This window comes from Lontra canadensis, unplaced genomic scaffold (assembly GCF_010015895.1).
Source record: "Lontra canadensis isolate GAN:19392208 unplaced genomic scaffold, GSC_riverotter_1.0 scaffold33, whole genome shotgun sequence".
NCBI lineage: Eukaryota > Metazoa > Chordata > Mammalia > Carnivora > Mustelidae > Lontra > Lontra canadensis.
Window position 1 is genome coordinate 10652281 of NW_022631027.1, and position 21315 is coordinate 10673595.

Here is a 21315-nt window from a genome sequence, read left to right on the forward strand (position 1 = left end):
GAGTATGGACTTGGTTTCATTTTAAGACATGGTCCGGTTACAGTTACGTAGCAAACATGTATAACTTATAAATTCTTTCCATTGACTCTCTCATGAGCTAGTTTATACCAAAAAAAGAGTTTAAACTCAATTCATCATCACTATCCCTGGGGTCTCTTTCTGCATGGTTCAGTGTGTTCCATGCCATACTTCCGTATGGAGGAGACAATACCGTTACCCAAAAGGCAGTCTGACAAATTACAAAGTAAAGGGGAGTTTAAGAAAAAATATGTTGTAGGCAGTTAATGCTTGTAAAATGTGACTATGTAAAAAGCTTTGATAAATTTTCTTCTGATTTTTCCCTTACTGAAAGACATGAATGACTACCATTTTAATCTCCCACAAAGCAGAAGCTCAAAAATTGACCCAACATTTCTTTTTTTTCTTAAAACAGCATAAGGTCATTTTAACCTGTTAATTCCCATGAGTCAATATCAAAGTGAATGTTACCAGAAAGCTATACCAGAAAGCCACAATTTTGTGGAGGATAATAATTGCCTGGTGGCTCAGACAATGGGGTAGGGATTGAGGAGCTCAGTGACAGGAGTTTACCCATCCACCTAAACTCAGAATTAATTACCAGGAAACAATCCATGAAAAGTGGCATTATAATTCTAAATTGAACCTATTTTTAAACAGATTTTTTGGCATATAACTTTACATATGATATATATATTCTATATATGTTATATGTAGTATGTTATATAAATTATATATAATTCTATATGTTATGTATACATAAATTGCATATGTTATATATGTACAATTCTTTTTATGTTATATAACGTAAAACATAAAATAAATTGTACATATTTAAGGCAGGTGTATTTACTTTGAAACCATCACAATCAAGATGATGAACATGTTTATCATGCCCCACGTATAGGAGTCTTGTAGCTGCATATCCTCGCTAACATTAAATTTTAGACATTCTGGGGCGCCTGGGTGGCTCAGTGGGTTAAAGCCTCTGCCTTCAGCTCAGGTCATGATCCCAGGGTCCTGGGATCTAGCCCCACATCGGGCTCTCTGCTCAGTGGCGAGCCTGCTTCCCCCCTCTCAATCTGCTTGCCTCTCTGCCTACTTGTGATCTCTGTCAAAAAAAAAAAAAAAAAATTAGACATTCTAATAGGTGTATATTTCGCCGTGGTTTTAATTTGCTTTTTTATAATGACTAATGATGCTGAGCACATTTTCATTTGCGTATTTATCATTCATAATCTGCCTTGGTGAAGTATCTGCTCAAATTTTTTTGCTCAAAGTGAGGAGGGTTATTTCCTTTCTTACTATGAAACCCATAGTAAAGTTCTTTAAATATTCTGGACTAAAAAAATATTCTGGATATAAGTCCTTCATCAAATATATGATATATCTTCTTCTATTCTGGTTTGTATTTTCACTTTCTTAACAGTAGATTTAGAAGAGCAAAACATTCTAATCATGTCATTTTTTTTTTCTTTGAAGCGCTGTGCTTTTGGTATGTATCTAAGAAATGTTTGCCTAACCTAAGGTGACAAGAACTTTCTTTGATATTTTCTTTATGAAGTTTTATAGTTTTAGGTTTTTCGTTTAGGTCTATGACCACTTTGAATTAATTTTTAGATATCATGCCAGATATGATTCAACATATACTTTTTTTGAATACGGATACCCAATTGTACCAGCATCATTTGTTGAAAAGACTATAATTTGTCCACTGGATTTCCTTTTTGCAGCATAGCCAAAAATCAGTTGCTCATACAACTAATGTGTGAGTTGTTCTGGGGCTTCTTATTCTCCATTAGTCTATTTGTATATTTATTTTTATGCCAGTATTGCCCTATCTTGATTCCTATAGTTTTAAAATAAGTCTTGAAATGAGAGATTTTTAGACTTCCAAATTGGTTCTTTTTAAATGGTTTTGGCTACTATAAATTCCATAGGAATTTCAAAATCAGCTTGTGAAATCCCACCAAAAAAATAATGCTAACATTTTGATTAGGATTGCATTTTATCTTTACATCAGTATGGGGATACTTGATATCTTAACAATATGAACTCTTCCAATCATTGAACACAGTATAGCCTCCCATTTATTTAGGTCATCTTTGATTTCTATCAGCAATATTTTGTAGTTTTCAGAGTTCATGTCTTTCACATCTTTGTCAGATTTATCCCTATTTCATGTATCTGCTGCTATTGATATATTAATATATTTATTTTAGTTTCCAATTGTCTACTGCTAGCATATAAAAAGTTTGATTGGGGCCTCTGGGTGGCTCAGTGGGTTAAAGACTCTGCCTTCAGCTCAGGTCATGATCCCAGGGTCCTGGGATTGAGCCCCGCATGGGGCTCTCTGCTCAGCAGGGAGCCTGCTTCCCCCCTCTCTCTGCCGGCCTCTCTGCCTACTTGTGATCTCTATCTGATAAATAAAAAAAAACTTAAAAAAAAGGTTTGATTGATTTTTATAAATTGATCTTATATTTTGTAACCTGGACAATAAACTCATTTATTATTTAAAGTAGTATTTTAACAGGCCATGTCCAGGATGAGGTGAGTTAGGCATTCTCCTGGGGTAAAAATTTAAGAGAGTATAATAAAAGTTGTTAATGAAGATAAACATGATTTTAATGCAATATTTTTTAAAAAATCAAATCTGAGGGCACATGGGTAGCTCAGTTGGTTAGGCGTCTGCCTTTGGCTCAAGTCATGATTCCAGGGTCTTGGGATCGAGCCCCATGTCGGGCTCCCTGTTCATTGGGGAGTCTGCTTCTCCCTCTGCCTACCACACCCCCTGCTTGTGTTCTCCCTCTCTCTCTCTTTCTCTCTCTCTGTCAAATAGATAAATAAGCTCTTTAAAAAAATATCAAGTCCAAAAACAACAGCCTGTAAGCTAGTTGCTGCTTTTGTAAATAAAGTGGTTTTATTGGTACATTTAATCACATTTTCTACATAAACAATCATGTCATCTGTGAATGAAAAACAGTTTTACTTCTTCCTTTGAAATCTGCATGTCTTTTTTTTTGCTATTGTTGTCATTCTCTTATTTAACAGAACAGAAACTTTAGCACAATGCAGAATAGTAGTGGTGAGAGCAGATACCTTATCTCATTTCTCTTAGAAAGAAATGTTCAGTCTTTCACCATCAACCGTGATATTACCTTTGGTCTTTTTTATTTGTTTTTAATGTTTTCCACGAAGTTAAGGAATTGCCCTTCTATTCTTAGTTTGGTGAAATTTCTTTTAAATTAGAAACAGATTTTTAGATTCTTAAATTTTTTTTGTTTGGTTTATGCAAATAATTATATATATTGTTGTTGTCATTGTTGCTTTTATTTAGTTTGTCATTTCTGTGAATTACAGTAGTCTCAAATGTTAAACCTACTTGGAATTCTTGGGACAGACTTCATTTGGTTATAATATATTAATAATTTTTATGTATTATTGGATTATATTTGTTAAAATTTGTTTAGAACTTTTTCATCTATGTTCATGAAAGACAATGGTCCATACTTTTTCTGTCTTGTCTTTGTCAAGTTATGATACTAAGGTGTTGGTACCAAAGACTTAGTTGGGAAGTATTTCCTCTGCTTTACTTTTCTGAATGAGTGTGTGTAGAATTGGCATTATTTTTTCATAAATCGTTGGTAGAATCTACCCATGAAGCCATCTGGGCCTGTAGTTTTCTTCATAGAAATGTTTGGAACTATAAATTCAATTTCTTTAATATTATCTATTGCTTCTTGACTAAGCTTTAATAATTTCTGTCTTTCATGGACTCTGACCAGTTTATTTGCATAAAATTATTGATAATATTCTATAGTTTTTCTTTTAATATGCATAGAATCTGCAGTGGTGCTACTTCTCTCATTTCCTATACTGATAATTTGTGTTTCTTCTTTCCTTTTACCTTCATCAATCTGGCTTTTTTATCAATTTCAGTTGTTCTTGCAATGACTTTTGCAAAGCTTTACCTCCTTGATATTCTCTATTGTTTTTCTTGCTATCTTATCAATTTCCTCCACTGATCTTCATTATATCCTTATTTTATTTACTTTGAGTTTAGTTTGTTCTTATTTTTCTAGTAAGTAGAGATGGAAGTTGCAATAATTAATTTGAGAACTTTATTCACTTCTGATTATATGTGTTTGATGCTATAAATTTCCCTACTTGTAATGTTTTTATGACATACCAAAAATTTTAATATTTAATATTTTAATTTTTATTCAATTCAAAATAATTTCAATTTCTCTTATGACTTTTTCCCTTTATTCAAAGGTAACTTATATGTATTATTTATTTTTTAAATATTCTGGGGATTTTCCAAATACATCCTGTTGTGGTCAGAATACATACCTTAGATGAACTGAACTTTTTAAAATTATTAAGACTTCTTTTATTGCACAGAATATAGCTTATTTTAGTAAACGGTATGGATGTATTTGCAAAGACTGTGTATTCTGTTGCTATGGGTGACACGTCCAATAAATGTCAATTAGATAAGTGACATCATTTTTCAAATTCTGAATAGCCTCACTCCATTGTTTTATTAATTATTTACTGGTAGATATTAGGATTAACAGTGATTCTGAGTTTTTCTATTGTTCTTTCCTGTTCTATCAGTTTTTGCTTCATGTATCATAGAATCTTGTAACTAAGTGCATAAACCTTAGGACTGCTATCATTTCTGGGTGGACTGACCATTTCATCATTATAAAATGATTCTTTTTGTCCCCAGTAATAATCTTTGCTTTGATATCTATTTTGTCGGCTATTAACATTACAAGATTTTTTAATTAGAGTTATAATGGTATATCTTTTTCCATTGTTTCAATTTTCTATTTGTGTCTTCATATTTAAATTTTATTTTATTTTATTTTTTTGGTAAGCAGTACATATAGTTGAGTCATGCTTTTCCATCCAATCTGAAAATCTCTGCCTTTTAATGGGGCTATTTAGACCACTTACATTTAATGTGATTATTGATATAGTTAGGTTTAACTCTATCATCTTACTACAGGGTTTCTATCTGCATTGTCTCTTTTTTATAGGCCTTCTCTCTTTTTCTGCCTTCTTTTGCTACTCTGTATGATTCTATTTTATATCTCTATCGTTGCTTTTTAGCTTTTTAGCTATTGTTAGCTTTAACATAATTCTCCTGCATTACTTTATTGGTTATTTAGAGTTCAGAGCATACATCTTTAAGTCGCCAGTCTATCTCCAAGTGATAAAAAAGTTTACATAAGGAGTTAGAAGCTTACAGTAGTATACTTCCATTTCTTCCTTACAACTTTTGTACTATTATCATATATTTTACCTTAATATATTTTATAAACCACAGACTGTTTTATATTTTTATTTAAGCAACCAATTCTCTTCTAACGTGAATTAAATTAAGTTTATAGTTACAAATTCTGGCACTCTTCATTCCTTTGTGTAGGTTCACATTTCAACCTAGCATCATTTTACTTTCTACCTAAAACATTTAAAAAAATATTCCCTGTGGTGCCAATCCCTCAGTGATGAATTCTTTCAGTCTTTTTGTGTTTGAAAAAGAATGTATTTCATCTGTATTTTTTTTAAGATTATTTATTTATTTGAGAGAGAGAGAGAGAGCGAGAGAGTGCATGAGTGGGAAGAAGGTCAGAGGGAGAAGCAGACTCCCCTCAGAGCTCAGTCCCAGGACTCTGGGATTATGACCTGAGCCAAAGGCAGCTGCTCAACCAACTGAGCCACCCAGGCTCCCTTCATCTGTATTTTTGAAAGATATGTTGCTGAATTTTGAAATCTAGATGAACAGTTGTCATTTTTTTCTTTCAGCACTTGAAAGTTGTCTTCTAGCTTGTGTTGTTTCTGACAACACATCAAAACAATAACCTTTATATTTATTCTTCCATATGGAACATGCTTTCTGTCTTCACTTTTAAAATTTTCTCTTTGTCACTGGTTTGATTAATTTGATTATGATATACTCCTTGGTGTAATTTTCTTCATGTTCCTTATACCTGGAGCTCAAGTTTCTTGTTTGTTTGTTTGTTTGTCAAATGGGAAGGCTTGTAGCTTTATGTAAAACTGGGAAAACTGGGGCCATTTTTTTCTTCAAACTTTGAAAATTCCAGTACATATGAGGCCACTTGAAGTTGTTCCCTAGCTCACTAACAGTATGTTTACTCCCCACTCCCCAACACACCCCCACCCCTGCATGCATTCTACTTTAGATAGTTTTTATTGCTACATTTTCAAGTTGACTAATCATTTTTTCTGCAGTACCTAACATGCTGTTAATAACTACCAGTGTATTTTTCATCTTATTCATTGTAGTTTTCATTCTGGAAGTCTGGTTTAGTGGGGGTTTGTTTGTTTTTTATCTATGTTCCTTCTCTTAACTTAGTTTTTGAATATATGGAATATAGTTATAATGATACTTTAATACATTTGCATGCTAATTTTAACATCCCATCCATTCTGGAACAGTTTTCATTGATTTTCCTCTTATTTGGGGTTGTATTTTCCTACTTTCTTACATGACTGGTAATTTTTTAAAATTTAAATTCAATTAACCAACACATAGTATATCATTAGTTTCAGATGTAGTGTTCAATAATTCATCAGTCGTGTATAACACCCAGTGCTCATCACGTAATGTGCCCTTCTTAATGCCCATCACCTGGTTACCCCATCCCCCAACCTTCAGCAACCCTCAGTTTGTTTCCCACAGTTAAGAGGGTTTCATGGTTTGTCTCCCTCTCTGATAGGTAATTTTTTTTTAAAGATTTTATTTATTTATTTGACAGACAGAGATCACGAGTAGGCAGAGAGGCAGGCAGAGAGAGGTGGGGAAGCAGGCTCCCTGCTGAGCAGAGAGTCCCATGCAGGGCGCGATCCCAGGACCCTGAGATCATGACCCGAGCCAAAGGCAGAAGCTTAACCCACTGAGCCACCCAGGTGCCCCACTGATAGGTAATTTTTAATTGAATACTAAACACTGTGAACTTTATCTTATTTGGTCCTAGATATTTTGTATTCCTATATACTTTAATTTTATTCTGAGCTTCAGTTAAGTTACTTGGAGATATTTTGATCCTTTCAGGTCTTGCTTTTAAAGTTTGTTGGGCATGACTAAAGCAGTGCTCCTCAGTCTATGGCTAATTTTGAATCACAGGGTTTTCTAGTCTGGCTAGCAGGAAGTCATTATTCCCAGATGCATTTGAGAACTGACTACTTGTCCCTCTAATCCATTCAGATAGTTCTTTCTATAGTCCCTCCTAATTCACTCACTTGCATGAGCTGATCTGCATTCTGCTGAACACTCAAAAGAGACATTCTGCAGGGCTCTGGAGAGTTCTCTGTATGTAGCTCTCTGCTTTCTGGTGTTCTCTCTTGTGAATCCTAACCACCTTGGTCTTTCTGGACAGTTCTGTCTCAACTCAGAGAAATCCTTGGGTTCTGCTCCTTGCAATGTGGCCTGGAAACCTTCTTGAGCAAAGGTAGAGCTCAGTTCCTTAGTTTTCCATCTCTCAGTGACTACTATCTTTATTGACTGATGTTCCAGGTCTTAAAAACTGTTGTTTCATATATTTTGTAAGTTTTCTTTTATGTTGCTGTCTCAGTTGGGATGGTAAATCTAGTGCTATTACTCCATCTAAACTGTAGCTAATGTTTTCTTTTAAGGAACTAGGAATATTTTATCACAAAAACAAACAAACAAACAAACAAACAGCTTGGCTACATGGAGCCAGAAATGAATCCGAGAACTATGAGCTATATTATGTATTCTGGTTTATTTTGGCTACTCTTGCTTTGTAGAACTAAGCATATTTTAAATTTTCTTTGTTTCTGTGCTGACACTAAGAAAATAACTCATTATTTAAGTCTTGTTTTAATTGGTAACTAAGTCAAAAGAATGAATGATATTAAAGCACAGAAGTATAATAAATACAACACTGAACAAAGAATCAGACTTTATATTCTATATGACATATAATAAACTCAAGTTCAGAAGACTCATTAAAAAGCATATTTAGTGAGTTAGTTTTTAAATTTTTAGTTGGTAATTATTTCTATAATAGTGACTTTTATGTGAATTGTTCAAAAATGCTTTGAAAATCAACTGCCAATATACTTCAAGAACTATAAATATGCTGTTACCTTTGACCTACCAAATCTGTCTTTCAGAATATTTTATGGAAACCAATTATATTAAGTAGGAATAAAAGCTAAATGCATAAAAGTATCCTATGCAATGTAATTTATAGTGGTGAATAACTGCAATGTGCCAAACATATTATATATAATATCTCATTTAATTTGTATAACCTCTGAGAATAGTTATTGTCATTGCACAAATGAGGAAGTTGAGGTTGAGAGTGCCAATAAATAGCAAGGCAGAAGACAAGCTGAAATTCAAATCCATTCTGACTTAAAACTTATGCTTTTAGCTTTTGACTCTATCACATCTAGGAAAATGAAAATAGGTATTTGTTAGGGTAATTCGATATGGATTAGTTTACCTCCATCCACCCTAACTTTTAAAATTTCCATTACTATTATGATTCATTTTTACTTTTTGTAGACTAGATATATCTTTTAAAAAAATCATTAAAGTAATGTCATCAGATAACTGTTCTGGATTTTAGCAAAGAAGGGAAGTTGGGAAGTATCTATATCCTCTAGAATTCGTGGTCGAAAGAAGGAAGGAGTTTCCTGGGGATATACTAACCTTCCCTTCAATAACTGCTCTAGCAGTTTCCTAATTTATTTAAAATAAATCAACATGGGAATGTGTAGAAATTGACAGAAATAGAGACTTGAGAAGCTTAAAAAATTCCAGAGGGAACAAAGGAGGAATCACTCCAGTGCAGGGATGCTTACATTTCTGTTGGTGAATATCCTCTTCAGGATATGAGGGGGAAAGGGCCAAGGTCATTTTTATGGTTTATAAGGTCTGTGATAAGAAAACAATGGTTTAATAAAAAAAGAAAGCAAAAATAACAACCCTGTACGGGTCATTGTTGGCCTGACAACATACGTATTATAGTGTTATCTGTTACTAAATTTTATCTTTCTAAATAGATTGAGAGGGGGGTAACAAAATCCCCTTCTTTCTTTCTTTTTTTTTTTTTTAAGATTTTATTCATTTTATTGAGAGAGAGACACACACAGTGAGAGAGGGAACATAAGCAGGGGGAGTGGGAGAGGAGAAGCAGGCTCCCCATGGAGCAGGGAGTCTGATGCGGGGCTTGATCCCAGGGCTCTGGGATCATGACCTGAGCTGAAGGCAGCCGCTTAATGACTGAGCCACCCAGGCGCCCCCAAAATCCCCTTATTTCTAATGAGTGAGACTTAATTATGAATAATCCAAAGAAAAGAAAGCCTGCTCCTGCTGAGTCAGGCTTCATGGTGCCATAGGAAGACTGCAGGAGTTACGGGGTGATGAATATCCACTGAATAAGCAGTGAGCACCTTCCTTGCTTAGGGAATCCATAGATCCAACTGAATCTCTTGACTCCCTATTTTCAAACACAGAACTTAAGATGGGACCAGGTAACAGTTCAAACTGAGTCACTGACCTTGTTTTCTAAAGTCAGCTACATCCCTGGAAAGCAGTAAATATTGAGCTATAAAATGTCCTGTGCTGGGACTAATGACAAAATAATGGTTGGCTGATGACAGACTTCTTTTTTTGTCCAATAAAAAGATTTTATTTTCTCTTTGAGAGTCTGTGGTTAAGAGAGCTCAATATAATTGACCCATCTGAGTGGGTGGGAAAGGGAGGACTGAAATAACGTTACTCCTAATTCTGCAGGTTCTTTAGAACCAAGTTAAATACCTCTTCAAGGTGTAAAGGGAAGATTTTCAGTTTCAGTGACTTCGCTTACTAGCTGTGTGACACAGTGCCCTGTGCAATGCGATGTTTTGAAAAGTCAGTTTCCTCATCCAGAAACTGAGGAATAACTCTGCTTCACAGATATATGAAGCCCACGGTTCCTAGCACCTATAAACGGCTCTCAAGGTGTGATACAGGACTTTAATAAATATTTAATGATATATGTCAAGGTTTATGAATAATGCTAGTTTTATACACAGTAAAATTAATTGACGAACTTTGTAAAAAATACACACACACACACCACCTACACACGCATGCCAAGCATGCACACACACATACACAGAGTTATACTCATTGTATCCATGCCAGAATTTCTGAAATGACTGAACTAGAACAGGGTCTAACAATAAATACCTTTTCTGAAGCTTCCCAAGCGATTCTAATATGCACCCAGAACTGAGAACCACTGAACAAAGGTTCTTTATCTGAGGTACATAGAATTCTTGATAGAATGCAGGAAATTCATGAATTTGGGTGGGAAAAACTTAGACCTTTATTTTCACTAACCTCTGCTGAAATTTAGCATTTCCTCCTGTATACAACAAACCACAGTAGCACTATCAATACCTGTAACTTTTCACTGACAGAAACCATAGAAAATCACACAGTTGTCACAGATATCTCACCATGTCACTGACAGTCACCATTATATGTCAAAATTACAGTACTCTAATAACTATTAGTAATCTAATAATTATTAGATCTGCCACCAGGCTGTATTTCTAGTGACTTATTAAACAGGAACATGCATTACTATAAGGTATTCTTTAAAATGAGTTGAGCATTCTATTTTACTACAATGGGAATCCTTTGCAAACTACCAAATTGGGTTTTACACATTCAAAAACATTCTGAAGAAAGGCCTTTAGGTTTCACAAAGGTGTATAAGGAGTCCATGGCACACACGCATACATGGAGAGTTAAGAACTCTGTATTTAGAGGCTATTGGTCAGGAAAGCCTTTTGGGAATGCTGATGAAGAACAACTTCTTTGGAATAATTTTGAACTTAATGTGCATAATGCTGATTTCCCAGTAATGAACTGAGAAAGGGTTTCAGCAGAATGAGGTGTATTGTAATAGAAGTATATTTACATATCAATTGTTCTTCCTTTATTAATTTCTCTAACAAAGCCATCACTCCCTTTTCTATCTTCACCAGCTAATTCACTGCTGAATCCCTATCTTTTGCCTAACTCTTACTTTAGCTGCCACAAATGATAGAAAATGTCAGTCTTTGTTTGCTAATTCAGTGCATTCAGACAAAATGCAGCACGTATTTTTTTTGGTAAAAAATTTTTTTTCAAAGTCTAAAATATATGGTTTCTAAGGCTTTTGCAGTGAGAATGAAAGGATTCACTTAAAATTGATTTCTGTAAGCCCTAATTATACAGTACATTTCATAATAAGCATTGCAAAATCTCAGCTTAGGAACAAAAAAAAAAAAAACCTCTTAGTAATAATTGTCACTACAATGATCAGTGTGCCAAATTTAATTCACAGATAAATAAAAGGAAACCTTGAAAGCTGGGAAGAAGTCTAGTATAAGTGCAGGCTTTGGTGTAACTCTGTGATAGTTAAGAAACAAGCCCTTACGATATATTTCAGGGTCTCTTTATATTCAAGATGTACTTCCAGCTGTCTCCTCAAGTTCATGGTCAGCTGGTTCCTGTTCTCTCTGGAAAGAGTGATACTAGCTGCTCACATCAGCTGACCTACATCCCTTCTCCACAACCCCCAGAATAATTTCTTTTCAAAAGTTAGCCCTTGCTTAGAAGCTGCCACAGTGGGTTGAATTATCTGATCCCTGTCATTAAAGGTGGCAGCCACGCACTTGAGAATGATGTGGGAAAACTCCAGTGAGAGTGATAATTAAACTTGGAAAATGAAGGGTCACCTTCTTTCATTCAGCTCATTGGGTTTGGCATCAGAGTAATTCCAAAACAGTGGGGGATATTCTACTCTCAGCATGGCAATATCTAGGTGCAACACATTATTTCCATGGGTTCAAATGGGAATGCCATTTTAATTGTATTTAAAATGTTATCTTTGATATGGGGAATAAAAATGTTAGAAATTAGTTCTAAGAATATAGAAAAAGAATAATGAATATAATCTAAATGGTGAAAGAATTAGAAACAAGAAATGCAAGCATTGTTTCCTCTGAAGAAAAAGCATTATAGGAGAAGAAAATTGTTTCCAGGGAAATTGAAAAGAACATTTAAATGTGCCTCTTCTTCCTGGCCGTGGAATCACAAAGTGAAGGTTTCATCTCAGCTTTCTTGTCTACTTACTGCCATTTCTTGGAGGCCATTATTTAACATCTCACGCCTGCCCAGAAGAGGGTAGATAGAACTTAAGCCATTGGTGGGAGTTCTCTTCCAGGAAAAATAATTTTTTCTTTTCAGATACACTGGTGTATCTAAATACTACAGAAGCAATATTTGGGGAAATTATATTTCATACTATTCTTATGCTGCATTAAAAAGTCATATTGAAATTTTAAAGGCCTGAAATGACACTATAGTAGGTACATTAGAGAATACTATCATTAGAAAGGAGCACAGATGCTAAAAGCAAGTTTCAAGTTTAAATTCTGGCTTCACTGTATATAATAATCCCAACCTGATCCATGGAGGATATGTTCCAAGACCTCCAGTGGCTACTTTCACCATGGGTAGCACTAAACCCTCTAAATACTGTGCTTTTTCCTATACGTACATACCTACGATAAAGATTTAATTTATAAATTAGGCACAATAAGAGATTAACAATAATAACTAATGATAAAATAGAACAATTATAATGGCATATTCTAGTAAAAGTTGTGTGAATGTGATCTTTCTCTCTCTCTCTCTCTCTCTCTCTCTCTCAAAATACCGTATTATACGGTCTTCACTCTTCTCGTGATGATGTGAGAGGTTAGTGTCTATGTGAGGAGATGAAGTGAGGTGAATGACATAAGCACTGTGACAGAGCTTTAAGCAGCTACTGATTTTCCAAACAATACATCAGAAGGAGATCACCTGCTTTCGGACCATGGCTTGACTACTGGTAACTAAAACCACAGAAACTGTAACTGTGGATGAGTGGGGAACATTGTATTAGCCGTGTAACTCTGGGCATGCTACTTAACATCTGTGTTTTCTCTCAGTTTCCTCTCTGTGAAATAGGGAAAGTAATAGTACTTATAAGATTGTTTAAAGAATGAGTGTTAAAATATATAAGGCAGTTATAACAGTACCAAGTACAATTTAATCTTATAAGAACTCAAGCTTATTGTGATTAGTATTATGTCACTGCATGTTCAGTACCTGGTATAATACTCAAACCTGTAGACCATGTTTAAAAAAGACCTACTACTTATAGGAATGCCTGGGTGGCTCAGTTGGTTAAGCATTTGCCTTCAGCTCAGGTCATGATTCCAGGGCCCTGGGATCAATCCCCACATTGGGCTCCTTGCTCAGCTGGGAGCCTGCTTCTCCCTCCCAATCCTCTCCTTGCCACTCCCCCTACTTGTGCACTCTCTCTCTCTCTGACAAATAAATAATTAAAATCTTAAAAAAAGTATATATATATATATATATATAATAAAATAAAATATGTATACATATGTGTGTATATGTAATGCGTGTATGTATAATACAATACACAATAATAATTATGTGTATATTTAATAAATATATATATACACGTGTGTGTGTGTGTGTGTGTGTGTGTATGATTCTTCTGGTTGACCCACTTTTTGTCCTAGTCATTCTGAGAAAAACTTCCCATGAAATTTGGGTCCTTTAAAAAACAAACAGCTCAACCTAACTGTTATTAGAGTTGATTGTATAATGTGAACACAGAGATGATTTGCAACATCATTTTCAGAAAGTGAAAAATTCCTAATGAACGGAAGCTATAGGTTTCATATGGGTCTTCCTAGTTCCCTTCATATCCGAAGGTTTGACTTGAGGAAGATTAATTATATTCTAAGTGTCTAAATTTTGTTTCAATATAGGAAAACCTTGAAACAATTAGGACTTTCTAAAACAGAAAAAAGAAAAACAAAACTTGATGGGTTAGATAACAGTATGATAGCAAAAGTCCCTTTGTAAGGTTTTCTAATTTACCAGTTTGTGGGAAAACAATTTTCATTAGATTTTAAAACATTTATCATTAGAATACTTAAACCATTCCAATTTGTCTTTGAATCTTTTCTACAAATAAAGACACACATGGCTCAAACCTCAACCTCCATTCATCACCAGCTCTCAGACAGAAAATAAGATGGAGAGAGGGAATGTGTGTGTGTGTGTGTGCACACGCTTGTGTGTGCATTTGTGCACTGAAGTGAGGGGAGGGGAGAAAAAAATGAATGAATGACATCAAGAACAACTGTAACCATCTATTGAAGAGAAAATACTATCTATAGGTTAAAAAACTACTGGCAAGGGGCGCCTGGGTGGCTCAGTGGGTTAAGCCTCTGCGTTCGGCTCAGGTCATGATCTCAGGGTCCTGGGATCGAGCCCCACATCGGGCTCTCTGCTCCACAGGGAGCCTGCCTCTCTGCCTAGTTGTGATTTCTCTCTGTCAAATAAATAAAATATTAAAAAAAAACACAAAACTACTGGCAACATACAAAAACCCATAAAGAAATGAAATACATGTAATCTTTATATATAGTACTTTTAAAGAAAGGGTTTTATAAAAAATAGTGACTCATTTAGTATAAAAGTATTAAAATTATTTGGTGAATTATTTCCCACTGAAAAAACATAAATACACTATATACGAAGATATTCTGCTTCTGCCTCAGATTTATATTTAAAATGATTTATAGTCTATAATTTCTTCCTAAGGTCATCACCTTCATAAATACTAGCCACATCCAGTGAAAATCAACTCAATAAAATGAGTATTTCATTTCTCTTCCTCCTGCTTATGTAGATACTTCTTCCATCTGCATGGCACCCATTTATAACAAAGCCTCACATTGTGCAGATTTTTATGAGTTCTTGAGCTTTTCTTTCTTTTTTATCTTTCTATGCATCAGCAAAGCAACTGGCAGATTCTTTAATAAAATATATTATACACATTAATATTTATAAGCCTATGAATTGGATGTTTAAATAAACATTCACCAACTTATGCCAATTCTTTTGTTTTAGACGTTAAATCACACTTACATTGTCTGGAAAGTCAGCTTTTAGTTCAGTGACACTTTGACACCAATATGCAGCCGTTTTTTCACTGATGAGCTCAATATTCAGGAAGGAGCTTTGTCCAGGGCCATACATAGGGCCAGAGGTAGTCCCCCGAATAATTCTTGGTGAAACATTTGTCACGATGTCCTGATAAAAGAGTAAAGATATTGGGTCTCCTTTTGACAAAGAAAAACTACAATCTTTATTCTTTGCTCTTTTCCATATGACAATATTTTATTAAGTCCTTTCTCACATGTTTACAGAAGGACTTAAAAAATATTTTAAATTACATGTGAACATAAACTACTTCCAGATGAAAGCGTAAAATATTTGTTAGTTTTATTTAAATTACTTCCTGTACTTGCAAGGTTAGCATAGTAAAAAAAAATAAGTAAAATATGTAAATTAATTTACACTAGTTTGGGGCATACATATTTTAATTTGTTTGCAATTAAATAATAAATAAAAACCTGGTAAGTAAAATGTAAGAATATCATTTCAGTCTATTTAATGCAAATACCTTCAATGAGATTTTTAACTCCAATAAAAGCTAATGTTTTGTAAAGAAAAAAAATATTTTTTTAAAAAGCAATTGCAATGTAAATCAGCCAGGGAGTACATATTAATACTTCCGGCTCATCAAACTTCAACACATACTCTAACAAACTAACTGGGTTGGCCAACTTACCTATAGGATTCTAACTATAAATACACATTCAATGAGAATTCACTTCTCCCCAGACTGAAATGAGGATATCAATAACTTCCTGATAACTATAAACAGTAAACAGTCAAATTAACTTGCTTGTTAAGTGTAATTAACAATGCACAACTGCTTCTAAAGCTGTATTAACAAAGAAGAGTAACATTCTTACATTACTAAAAACTAGAAAGAAACAAAGAAGAAAAATGTTTCTTTAGCGAACTTCCAATTAAAATTAATTTTGAGTAAAGGTCATTTAGTTAAGGATTTATCAGAATTAGTCATTTAAGTACCCCTCCTCACCATCTTGTCACTTTTAGTGAGATAACATGAACCCCCATTAGTATATAGCAATTAAGGTCAATTTACATATTTTAATTAAGAACCACCCCATATAAAACAATTAGCGTAATAGGCATACTAACTGGATTTCATAACATTTGGACGTTTTTCCAACTAGATAGACAGGAAACCTTAATTAGCATTAATTAGTGCTGATCTGCATATGTTTGATAAGGCATACCCTTGCCACAAAAGATTATTTATTCCTGAATCTGCCAAATGCTACAGTTGCAGAGGATGAAAGGACTTTTCTTCACATTGCATGTTAATTTCTGGTAATTTACATTCACTTTTACATTCGAATTAGTATATTATAAAATAAATGGTATAAATGTTACAATAAGGCTCCTTAAATATGTACATTTTTACTTATAGGAATCCTGCCAGTTAATGTTTTACTAATTAAGCCATTCCACTTCTATTGTAATTGTGGGCAACACGACCAGCCTTACTTTGATTTGCTATTGTGAAACAGTGTTCCACAATCTTATAATGGGTAAAATGACAAGTAGAGTCGCTGCAGGAAGCTCAAGCCTAGTCGGTCAAATTTCTGTCTTGGCAAATGCTTCAATATGTGCCCTGCAACCCAGCAGGTGGCTTCTGTGCAGTTCCCCCAGGTCGGTACTCTCGTGCAGTCATGGGCAGAGGAGACAATTCTGGCAACAAGTAAAGCTGGTTTTCCTCTATACTCCAATTTTCAAGAGCCATACCTTTTAAGCCTTGAGGTCCTCATTCCCTCTGCTTTACCCCTACCCTAAAAGCCTTCCACCTAGATAAATCAATTCTAGGCCACAGATTGTGCTCTGCATAGGAAAACTTGGCCAAGGAAATGAACAGAGTCCTCTTTCAGTTCCCCAACTCATGAGTCTTGGCAGAGTAGCTCCACAAAGGAAGGGGCACCTATTTTAAATGACCATTATATAATGTAGTGACACCTCCAGTTTATTGGATGAAATGGATTAATGTTGGCAGTATCCCTGTTCTTGCCCATTCTTCAGGTCTTGGCTTCAACTTCAGCCCCTTGAGAAACCTTTTAATCTCTCCAACATCAAGTCTTATTAAGCTGCTCTGACTTATGCCATCTTAGCAATATATACCGTCCCCAATTGGCATTCTTAACATCCTGCATTGTTACTGTCTATATTCTGGTCTGAACCTCTCATGAGAATGTAAGGTATGGAAGAGGAGACACTATCTTTGCTATTACATGCCCAGCTTCTAGCCTGGCCTTTAGTAGGTGCTCAAACAATGTTTTTTAAAGAAGCCTAGAGCAAAATTCTAGGCACTAGAATGGGTCTTGTCCTGAGGGATGGGAACTATACAGGATTTACTGCTGTCTTTATTCTGTTGCTGAACAGACATGTAGGATTGGGCTTGTATTCAAATTTCAGGTACTGGTTCTTTGCTTAGATCCTTTCCTACTAGTCTGTTACTCTAGAAGTGGGGACTTTCTTTGTTTCCCCTGATAGCTCAGGGACCTCTTCTCTGAATAGCTCCCTACTACCGAATACAGCTAGATCCTGGAAGTAGTGTGCTTGACACAGATTGTCCATTACTCCATCTCTCCCCATCTCAGCCATCTCAGCCTACCGCAGAGCCTCAATGACAGGAAGCATGCTTGAACTTCATCACCCTGTAACTTCTAAGATCTCCCTGATTGTTGACCCTAACTTTCTGGGTTATCCAATTTCTAGGATCTAAATACCACTACCTCATTCAAACATAATCTGCTCTAGGGCTTTTCTAGATCAGGTGGATGTGAATTCCTAACTTGGTCCATGACTACCTATGGGATTTATTAGCCAATGAGCCTATTAGGATCTTAACCAACTATATTTGCTTCTTGTGTCCACACCCTACTAGACTGGGCTCACATCTTCCCACAGTATGCTTAGGATTTTTTTAATATCGTAAAATAAAGAAGACAGAGTGGAAGAACTGCACCCATACTGAGTAAGGAAAATCTCAATGGTCCAGTAATTCTAAGCCATATGCTTTTTCACAGTAACCCTCCTCATAACAATTAGGTCAACAACTCACAACAGCCAAAGGGTCAATAAATTGACAAGATTTAATTGGAGTACAGTCAAGCAAATGCTTCTTTCTTAAAATGCCCCACTTTAGTGGTAACTTAAAACCTAAAATTTTGCCATTAGAGATTTTCCCTTTGTTTACTGTGACTTAGGTGTAATTTTATTGTTAGGGTTGTTTTATTTTTCTCTTCCATAATCTGGTATTAAACTCTAAATATACCAAAGGAGAATTTTCAATGATCTCTTTAACAAAGATTAAACAGGAAGTGCAAGGCAAACCAAGGGGAAATTTCATCTACTTTATAATAGGGGTTGCTTATTCCTTTATGTTAATTTATGACAGGCAGTGTTTCTCTGAACAGGTCAGTTTTCTCTTTCCTTAACTCAAGCAAAGAAAAAAGATTCTGAACAACTGCCCAAACTACATATGCCTACCGTGTAGAGCTTGTCAACTATCAGTGAGTCAATTGTTGCCATCCTAGCAATTTAAAAATTCAACATATTCCAAATTCGACAAAAGTGCGCAGATTCCAAGACTGTCACCCAGTGACGAATCAGTAATAGAAATTTTATTCTAGGTTTTCTTTCCCAAATTCATTCATATTTTCTACTTTGTCAAAAAAACCTTCTCCACTGACTTAAGACTTCTTAGAATTGTTAAATTAAGTGGAAGATGAATGAAAATGGATACAACCAATTATCCTGGGTTATATGATTATAGAGTTAGAGCTTCAATAATTGGACAATAACTTACTAAAGCTTTTGACCTGGGAATACTAGAATTTGAGCATGATTGTATAAGATAATATTTTGCTTTAATATTTAATAGCTAAATTATATTAGCATTGCTTAAGGGAGTTAATATAACAAAATAAACATATTCAGAATATTTAGAACAAGTGAGCTCATTCTCTATAACAAAGAAGATGAATTACCATAGTTCTAATCTTCAGTGAGTTAACAGTATATTTTTTAAAATTGATGTTTATAGATGGGGAAATGTTAGGTGATATCTCTGCTTTATGTGATATTGTTAAGTACCATTATAAAATCGAGCGTCAGTGACCTCTTAACATTTGAAGTGATGCTAGTGATTTTTCAGCATTAGTAAAGAGATTTAAATGGTAAACAGGCTGATTATATTTGCTTGTTTAAGTTCAGTTACTTGACCTCTCTTATACTAAAAAAATCCCTATCGTGTTTCCATGGTTACCACTGGATCAAGATAGTCACAATGGCCTCAGTGAACAGAAAAAGAAAACTTTGCAGAGATGTCTTGGTAAGAGGCTAGGAAAAGAACTGGGTCCTCAAAAAGTTCAATGAAAATGAAAAAATAAAATTTTCAAAGTGAACCACAGCTCCTGTACCACAACAGATTAACTTAAAATTTGTTGAGTGAAAAGAGCAAGCTATGGAAAAATAAATAGAATATGATACCTAAAACAAACAAAACAACACAGCACACTGTTTAGTGAAACGTACTTATGTGACCAAATAAAAGTAAGAGAATAATTAAAAATAATTCAGGAAAGTGGATGCTAGAAGAGAACTGGGGATGGTGGAGCAAGGATGATTCTAAAGGTATTAATAATTACTTTTAGTAATTATATAAATATGAATTCTAAAAACTCAATAGAATAAATATGATTCTAAAATTATATGTAATTTTAAAGAAGTTTTACTCCTGAACTGCAAAAACACATTGGTAAAATGAGAAATCTATTTAATGAATTTTGTGGTATCATAGTGCATATTGTTAAGAGCTACAGAGAAAATTATACTGGTTTACCTGAAAACCTGTCATTTAAATCTTAGGGGTAAGTTTTACTTTTTCTAATTTCCAAAATTCTACTGTCAACTGGTTGTTTTTGGCAAACAAATCTTTTAGTTAATTAGTTTTATAAGCTAGAATTTCAAAAATTAAATGTATTGCATGACAAACCGTCCTCTAAAATATACCACTTTCTGTATAACTGGGATTTATCTATACATTATTCCAAGGTAGAGGAGAATCATTTTGCAAATAAATCTAACAACAAATATCCTGTTACATAATATAGTTCTATCATTATAAATCTGGCATACAGCTACCCTGGGAATAGCAAAAAGTAAAATAAAATTCAACAGTGGCCCAGTTTCCAGTGCAACTCCACTATTATGAAAGAACTCTCTAACATTTTATTTTCTTCATGAACTAAGTATATTAATATTTGATTACTCCCCGAAATACATGTTATAATGGTCAGAATAATCTCTACTTGGTTGTTTTGGGGGGTGTGGAATGGGTAGGATAAGAATTTGTTCTTAATACATCAATTTTTCCATCCCAGTGTCTTACATAAAGATAGCACTCAAAAACCTGAAATTGTGACAAAATTTACCCCTTTGTCATAAGGAACTTTAAATCTGTCTACCCACATGGAAAACATAGCAAACAAGAGTAAGAGTGTTATTTAGAAATACAAGATAAAGTATCAGAGAAGTAGTGGCATTGAGATCATATAAAAAATAACAGTTTAGATTTTTATAGTACAGATCTTTCACATACATCATTTTATTTGATCTTCATGATTCTGTCATCACAGTGCTAATACTAAAACTGGGACTTAGAGAAATTAAAGGGACTTGTCCACTTGTGCCCAGCTCTAGTGAGCATTAGAGATGAGACTAGAATTCAGGTGCATTTATGTGATATGAATAATATTAGTGACCGCTTAACATTTGATGCAGGTGATACCAATTAGCACTAATTTTCGTTGCAAGAAAAACAAGTCAATTTAAACAAGTTTTTTTTTTTTTTTCTTTCCAAAAGTGGAATGTGGTATTTAGTTTAAGGAAAAGGAATAATTCCCATAACAGGAAGGAAATGCATTCCAAAATGTTTCTCTGTCTCTTTTCTCTGCTTCTATTTGCATTGCTCTTCATTCTTCCCTCTCTCTATAGAGGGCTTCCTCTGCTAGACAGGTTCCAGGTTATAAGGTATAGTCACATTCAAATCTTGCAATCTCTCAGGCCCAATTTTTCCCCAGGGGGCACAGACTCTAATGGGCTTAATTTTGGTTTGATATTCACCCCTTGTCTAATTAACTATATCTAGAAGGGTAGAATTAATTAGGATTCTTATATATGTTCATATAAACAAA

The 21315-nt window shown here is 34.5% G+C and overlaps 1 protein-coding gene across 1 annotated transcript in view; it reads right to left on the bottom strand.

The window, feature by feature from the left end:
• DPYD (dihydropyrimidine dehydrogenase) overlaps positions 1-21315 on the bottom strand; it is an 829985-nt gene that overhangs the window by 340693 nt on the left and 467977 nt on the right. The window contains exon 14 of the mRNA XM_032867196.1: positions 15077-15241. Within this exon, the coding sequence (XP_032723087.1) occupies positions 15077-15241 (165 nt within the window). The remainder of the gene's footprint in view (positions 1-15076; positions 15242-21315) is intronic.